At 44.9% G+C, this 8,087-nt stretch overlaps 1 protein-coding gene across 1 annotated transcript; it reads right to left on the reverse strand.

Annotated features, from left to right (window-relative positions):
* Window positions 1-4,414: 4,414 nt before the first annotated feature.
* LOC308099900 (NIF3-like protein 1) lies at window positions 4,415-5,495 on the reverse strand (the record flags this gene model as incomplete). Its single annotated transcript, XM_080448756.1, has 1 exon — window positions 4,415-5,495. Exon 1 carries the CDS (start codon window positions 5,456-5,458, stop codon window positions 4,415-4,417), a length of 1,044 nt encoding a protein of 347 aa, XP_080304882.1. The 5' UTR covers window positions 5,459-5,495.
* Between the last annotated feature and the right edge of the window lie 2,592 nt (window positions 5,496-8,087).

Raw genomic sequence — 8,087 nt, forward strand, 5'->3', positions numbered from 1 at the left:
TTTGTTCTTAACTAGCCTTGACTTGAGGCCAAAGAAAAGTGAAGGATTTACAATTGGACTAAATGGTGATACACGTTTGAAAAAACATATATCAAATGCACTAACATATAGAATATAGTATATGTTAAGAACTGTATACTGCCACCACAATCTCACCTATTTCCCCTTGTATTTCTTTTCAATCCCAGTGTTGCAATCTTCCTTCTGGTTTACCTGTCCTATCCAGCAGTGAATGAACAAAGAAGCTTGGCTAAACCAAAACACCACAGCTGTGACCAGTGTGGAAAACACTTCACTACAAAGGCCAGCCTTAAAACACACCAAAGAATTCACACTGGAGAAAGACCATACCACTGTGGACCAGTGTGGGAGCAAATTTAAGACAAATTTCTGCATTAATAATGCACCAGAGAATCCACACTGGTGAGAAACCATATGGATGTGATCTGTGTGGAAAAAACTTCACTCAAATACCTCACCTTAAAAACCCACCAGAGTATCCACACTGGATTAAAACCATACCACTGTGACCAGTGTGGGAGCAACTTCTCTCAAATGTCCACCTTAAAAAACCACCACACTGGGGAAAGGCCATACCACTGTGACCAGTGTGGGGAAAACTTTAACAGACCATTGCAACTTAGAAACTCATCAGAGAATTCACAACAGGATTTAAACCCTATCACTGTGACGTCTGTGGAAAGGCTTTTAATGGCTCACATAGTTTGCAACGTCACAGCCTTGTACACTCAGGACTTAGACCATTTTCTTGTAGTCAGTGTGGAGAGGGTTTTACTACTTCAGCCAGTCTACAACGCCACAGCCTTGTGCACACAGGATTTAAACCCTTTCCATGTAGTCAATGTGGAAGGGGTTTTTACTACTTCAAGCCACCTACAACGTCACAAGTGTACACATATGAAAGAGAAACCCAATCACTTTTTAACAGTGTAATAAGTAAGGACTTCAGTAGAAAGGATATCCCTCAAAACACATCAGCACATCCACATGTCACTACAACAAGTAAGCTCCATTCATGTTTACTAGTATTGGTTTGATTCTATTCTCTCGCAAAATATTATTATTTTTTAATGTTTTTTTTTACTGTTGCTTTTTTTACTGTTTACACTCATGAAAGGTTATATACACATGTTCAGGATAATATAAGTACATTTGGTTGGGTTGTGATGAAATTCAAATGCAAGTACACTATTAACTGATCATTTTCACAATAGTATATTAACTTAGTAAATTACCCACAATTTCATGTTCCTATGTACTTTCATAACAAACCAATTATATTGTATAATTGGTTTGTTATGACTGTTGGCCTGTTCGGGCTGGCGTTTGGAACAGCCGAGCAAAGAGGACTGTCCTCCTGTTGTTCCATTGACCAGACTATTTCATTAGATTATGTTCACCTGTTTCACTTTGACATGTTTAATAAACATTGTTAGATTATGACACATTTGTCAATGTTGTTTGTTATTTATTAGGATCTACTTAGCTCGTATTTAGACCTATTTAACTCATTTAACATTTAATTATGTATTTTGTTCAAACCAAAAGACATTGCTAGTCTCACATACCTGAACAATTCAGGTATGCTATACAGCATATGTATCAGTAAGAAATTCAGGAGGTCCATGCAGGATGTAAGAGTAAAGAGAGGAGCAGATGTGGCTTCAGACCACCACCTCGTCGTAGCCAGCCTGAAGCTGAAGTTGAGAAAGAACTGGATGTCGGCACACACAACACGACACAGGTACAACACAGCTTTCTTGAGAGACCCCAGCAAGCTGGAAGAGTTCAGAGTAAACACTCAGCAACAAGTTCCAAGTTCTACAGGAGCTGTTGGAAGAGGACGAGTGCAACCTGGAGAGCAGGTGGAAGGGGATAAAAGAGGTAGTAACATCTACCTGCCAGGAAGTGCTTGGCCCCAAGAAGCACCAGCACAAGGAGTGGATCTCAGGAGACAGTCTGCGAAAGATCCAAGAGAGGAGAGAGAAGAAGGCGGCAGTGAACAACAGCCGGACAAGAGCAGAGAAGGCCAAGGCACAAGAAAGGTATGCAGAAGGAAACAAGCTAGTAAAGAAGAGCATCAGAGCGGATAAGCGAAAGTATATGGACGACCTGGCAACAGAGGCAGAGCAAGCAGCAAGAGGGGGGAATATGAGAGAACTGTACAACATCACCAAGAAGCTGGCAGGAAAGTACAGCAAACCAGAACGACCTGTGAAGGACAAGGAGGGAAGACCGATAACAACCGGAGATGAGCAACAGAAGAACAGATGGATGGAGTATTTTGAAGAACTTTTAAACCGGCCAGCACCACAGAACCCACCAGACATCACACAGGCTGACACAGACCTACCCATAGCCTGCAACACCCCAACCATGGAAGAAATTAGGAAGGCTATCAAACAGCTGAGAAACGGAAAGACCGCAGGACCAGACAACATCCCTGCGGAGGCACTAAAGTCCGATCTAGAAACTACAGTGAAGATGCTCCCATCCACTCTTCAGGAAGATATGGGAGGAAGAAGAAGTGCCAGGAGATTGGAAAGAGGGCTACCTTATCAAGATCCCAAAGAAAGGCGATCTTAGCAATTGCGCAAATTATAGAGGGATCACATTGCTATCAGTGCCAGGGAAAGTTTTTAACAGAGTCATCTTAAACAGGATGAAGGACCTCATCGATGCACAACTCCACGATGAGCAAGCTGGTTTCCGCAAGGACCGATCCTGCACAGATCAGATTGCAGCGTTGCGCATCATCGTGGAGCAGTCGATAGAGTGGAACTCACCCCTGTACATAAACTTTGTGGACTATGAGAAAGCTTTTGACAGCCTAGACAGAGAGACCCTCTGGAAGCTTCTCCGACATTACGGGGTGCCGTCTAAGATTGTTTCCATCATCAGGAACTCCTATGAGGGACTGACATGCAAGGTGGTCCACGGAGGGCAGCTCACAGAGGCATTCCAAATGAAGACAGGGGTCAGACAAGGTTGTCTGCTCTCGCCTTTTCTCTTCCTGCTGGCCATTGACTGGATAATGAAGACCTCCACAGCACAGAAAAGGTACGGGATTCAGTGGACACCTTGGACGCAACTGGACGACTTGGACTATGCCGATGATTTGGCACTACTGTCGCACACCCATCAACAGATGCAGGAGAAGACCAACAACGTGGCATCCACCTCGGCGCAAATGGGACTCAACATTCACAAAGGAAAGACCAAGGTCCTGAAGACCAATGCAGCAAACAACACCAACGCAATCACGCTGGATGGCGAGCCATTGGAAGAAGTCGAAGCCTTTACCTACCTTGGCAGTGTTATTGACAAGCAGGGGGGCACAGATGCTGATGTTAGAGCACGAATTAGGAAAGCACGTGTAGCATTCGTCCAATTACGGAACATCTGGAGCTCAAATGAACTGACTACCAACACCAAAGTTAGATTCTTCAACACCAACGTGAAGGCAGTCCTCCTATACGGAGCAGAGACGTGGAGAACGACAGCTGCTACCACGAAGAAAGTGCAAGTTTTCATTAACAGCTGCCTACGGAAGATCCTCCACATCCGATGGCCTGACACCATCAGCAACGCTGAACTCTGGCAGAGAACAAACCAACTGCCCGCAGAAGAAGAAATAAAGAAACGTAGATGGCGCTGGATAGGCCACACCCTGCGAAAGCCTGCAGATACCATCATCAGACAAGCCCTAACATGGAACCCGCAGGGCAAGCGGAAAAGGGGTCGGCCAAGAAACACCTGGCGGAGAGACCTGGAGGCAGACACCAAGACCACCAAGAGAGAACAGCTCAAGACAGAGATGCCTGGAGATCGCTTGTTGACGGCCTATGCCCCAGAAGGGGTAGCAGGCGTAAGTAAAGTAAGTAAATACAGCATATTCTCGCTGCTAATCAGCGTCACACACACACACACACACCCACCCACCCACCTCTTCCTTGTTGTCACTCATAACTCTCTCCTGATTAGATGGAACTTGCAACCCTGCTCAAAATGCATTTTCTGTTTAGGCTACTAAAGAGCTGGAGAGATATTACTGAACAAACACTAACAATGTCCAACCTAGTTGGCTAATAAAATACAACAGACAAGAAACATGGTATGTAGGAAATAAGGTTAAAATACAAGAATACTGCAAGTGTGGAAAGGGTTTTATTTTCCACACTTGCAGCCTATAAGAGCCTATAAGAGTGTTGAAATCATTATCAATATACGCAGACAATTTGGAATTACGTGTTTTGATTAATCTAATGATTAATCTAACTTTGCAAAGTCTATCACCATATAAGAGATGTCAATCAACCTTTCTAAGAAAAGTGATTTCAGCCTAGGCAGTTGCCCCAGATTTAACTGGCAAAAAGTCATCTTGGAGCCCCAGTCACACCACCTGCAGTGGGTCTCTGTCAGTTTGTGACACAGCCGCGGTCACAGAGTCGGGCAGGCGCACTGCGAGCCTCTCCCGGAACACAGCCAGGAATCCCCGCTCGCTGTTGCTATGGTCACTGAGGATGACGCTGGTTCCCTTAGCAACGGCATCCAGCACTTCGTGGTGGGACATCTCACCTGTGATGTAGAGGTCTGATCGGACGCCGTTTAGCACAGAGGCGCCTGATCCAGCGCACACGGCAGCAGTTGACACAGTGGACTCTAGCGTCTGCCTCACACCGAGAGCCAGGCGGAGATTTTTCATCCCCAAATGGGACTTAATTTTCTCAATGGCCGTTGCCACAGTTACAGGCTGGTCCAAAATGCTGAGTCGTCCTTGACCATGGCCTGGCAGAGGAGGCTTCTGTATTTGTAGAATGCTGAGGGGCTGGCTGGGGCTAGTGTGTCGTAGCAGAGTCTGTACACTGGGAGTCAATGCTGAGTCACAGCATGTAATACTGACATGGACACTGCTGCTGTCTGAACTTGTTACTGAACGCTGTATCAGGGTTCCACTGTCAACAGCCTTTAGTTCTTCAGTGATAGTATTCAGTTCCACTGCACTCCTGAGAGTGAATTCCAGCTTGTGACTCTGTGGGGCACTACAAAAGGCTTGATTCAGCACTGACACCTGGCCACTACCCAGTCCCCCGACAAGCCAATCATTCACCCCCCCTTTAACACTATCCCATGAAGTGTGAGGGGAGAAGACCGCCATGCCCGCCTCCACGGCTCGGACGGCCAATCGCTGCTTCCAGTCTTTCTGAACCAACCGCTTGATTGACCGAAACAACGGAGGGTGATATGAGATGAGGAGGTCACAGCCCATGGTCTCTGCCTCCTCCATGACAGACTCTGTGAGATCATTGGTCAGCAGGATGGTTTTAATAGGGCGAGCTTTGCTTGGCTCCACCAATAGGCCGACATTGTCCCACGACTCGGCCAGTGACAGAGGAGCAAGCTGCTCGAGCACCTGAAGAACTTCCTTTAGGTCCATTGCAATTTTGCTTTCAAGGACTTAACGTTATAAAATATATGTCCCTCAGTCAGTGTAAATCAAGCAGTGCATGTTGTGCTGGGGATGACCATTATAACTCTACCTCCAGTGGATTATCTTGCAGGCCTCCTTGTTGGGGAGAACTAATAGTTATGTGGGTAGTTATTAGTTCTAGTATTGTTGAACTGCTGGTAGCAGATGGCCCTGGCACCGCTGATCAGGGCGGGTATCCTCGTAGAGGGTATTTTACAAGTTGAATTAACGTTTTGCAGGGAAGCTCGAGTAGCTGCAGACAGTATTGAGCTGGTTGAGTTGTGGATGTTCTTTAGAAGGCGTCCTATTCTCTTTTTGTTTCAATACTGATTGAACACTGAATATATCTCTGGAACTCAATCGTCTGTCGTCGGCTCAGCCTTATATAGTGGCAAATTAATACTCACCATATAAGGACGTCCCTAGAGCATAGTCGTTTTGTTTGTCAGCTATATTTTCCTATAAGGAGATGTCCATATAGGGACGTCTCTGTAACATTGCCGTCTCCAAAATGAGTGTGTAAATTTGCTTTTATCAATTTGTCCTCTAGGCCTGCGGGTAATTGGGGCAGCTTCATCCTTTACTTGGTCTATAGCCCTACGAGGCCATAGATCTTTAAGAACTGTTGGTCAGGTCCGAGGATATCTCATCACACATTCCCTACCCAATATAAAGTGTCAGTGTAGTACACATGCAATTATATGCTTTGGGTACATTTTATACTATTTTCTTTGTTTTTAGATATCCCCCATTTAGCCCCCATTTATTTAGTTTTTGAACAGGCATCTGCTATGGGCAGCCTTGTCGTGTTGTCTACACATGCTGGTGGGCTTGATTAGCTCAGTCAGTGCTAAGCAGCTGAAGCTACTAAAATCAATTAAGCCCTTGCTACTTATCCTGTGTTTTATTCCTTTAGGTAGGTAAAACCCATCTAAAACACTGGATAATGAGAGTTGAACAATGCTGTCCATTGTGTTTGGGTTGAAATGCATTTTGGTGGCTTATGAATGTTATTTATATTTATTAAATAACGTAATGGTGCATAACGGTACATGCATATTACCTGCACATTTAGATATGTATAAGCGCATTGTTTTTCTTTGGAACTGCTGCTAATTGATAAGCTATTGTACCTGTCTGTCTGAGACAACAACCTTGTCATTTGTATTTTCATTATTTTCATTTTCATTAAGTCATTGGATTTTTGCATTGGTGCCATCGATGTGGAACAGTTCAATGACATGCACGTAACTCTACGTAAAGCTGCTATGCAACGCATACATACATTTTTATTTTGTTTTACTTTGTAGCTTGTCAAATTGTTGTTCATTCTCTGAGTATTGTGTAGTCTGAATAATGCTGTCTGAACATTTCCTTCCAGAGCATTGACTGGGCAGAAGATGAGTCTTGGTATGTGCTGGAGACAGGGCCTGTGGAGAGTGAGGCAGAGTCTGTGTCGTCATCATCTGAGGAAGAGAGGACGCAAGCGACGGGTCCACTGAGCCAGATAGTGATGATGAAGATCATGTGCCTCCGCTTTATGTTAGGTAGGTTCCTATCCCATAACTGATTCAGTCAAGATTGTTTTATTTTTCATGGCTGATTTAATTACTAAAGGACTGGCGGTGCTCTACACTTGGGTGTCAACATAGAGGACTTCCCAACCATCACCATGGAGGAGACTGTGCATGATGTTGTACATGAAGAGCCTCCATTCCCAGATGAAGAGAATCAGTTCCCGGAGGAAGTACACCACATTCTCAGACAAGGCTCGGGTCCGATGTGCAAAAAACATAATTGGCTATCAAGCATCCATAGCATACCACGACTGTCTCAAACAACTGGCAAAATGTCTCCAGCTACCTGTTCCCATGTGCACAGTGAAGGACCCTGAGACATCTAAAGAGTGTGGGGCACCTAGACCATTTGGAGTCAGTGTGAAGTCCGGGGGTACGGCTGCCATCATTGAATGGGTGAGTCCTTACTTAGCACAAAATATAATTGTGAAATGCCTTTGTCTGCGTTGGGCACAGCAAATTTGGGTAAGACATGCTTGTCACACAAACATGTCAATGACAACTATTGTGCTTTCTATTCCATGTTTATTTCTCAGACATGTCCGTTTGGACATACTGTCTGGAAATGGTGTTCTCGGCCTACTCTCGAGTGTGGGATGCAGGCTGGTGACTTCTTCTTGGCGTCCAATATCCTTCTCTCCGGGAACAACGACGCAAAGGTGGCTCTGCTGTTCAAATTCATGACAGATGGTTAACAGCTCCACCTTCTTCAAAATCGAGGAGAACTATTGTGTACTGTAGACACAATCAAGGACTTCTGGAGTAAGAAGAGAGAGGAGATTGTTTCCAGACTGCGGTCAAAAGACAGTATTGTGGCCCTGGGTGAGACAGGCCATTGACCAGTTTTTTGTAAATATATGTTCAAATTACTATTCAAAGGAGATGGTCGGATGGACAGCTCGGGATTCTGTGCTCAGTATTGCACCTACACTGTGATGGAGAATGACAGCAAGGAGATAATTTCTGTGTTCACTGTGGACAAGAGAGAGACGATGAGGATCTCCGTGATCATGGAAAAG

This window comes from Gymnoscopelus braueri (genome assembly GCF_963280865.1).
Source record: "Gymnoscopelus braueri genome assembly, chromosome: 14".
Classification (NCBI taxonomy): Eukaryota; Metazoa; Chordata; class Actinopteri; order Myctophiformes; family Myctophidae; genus Gymnoscopelus; species Gymnoscopelus braueri.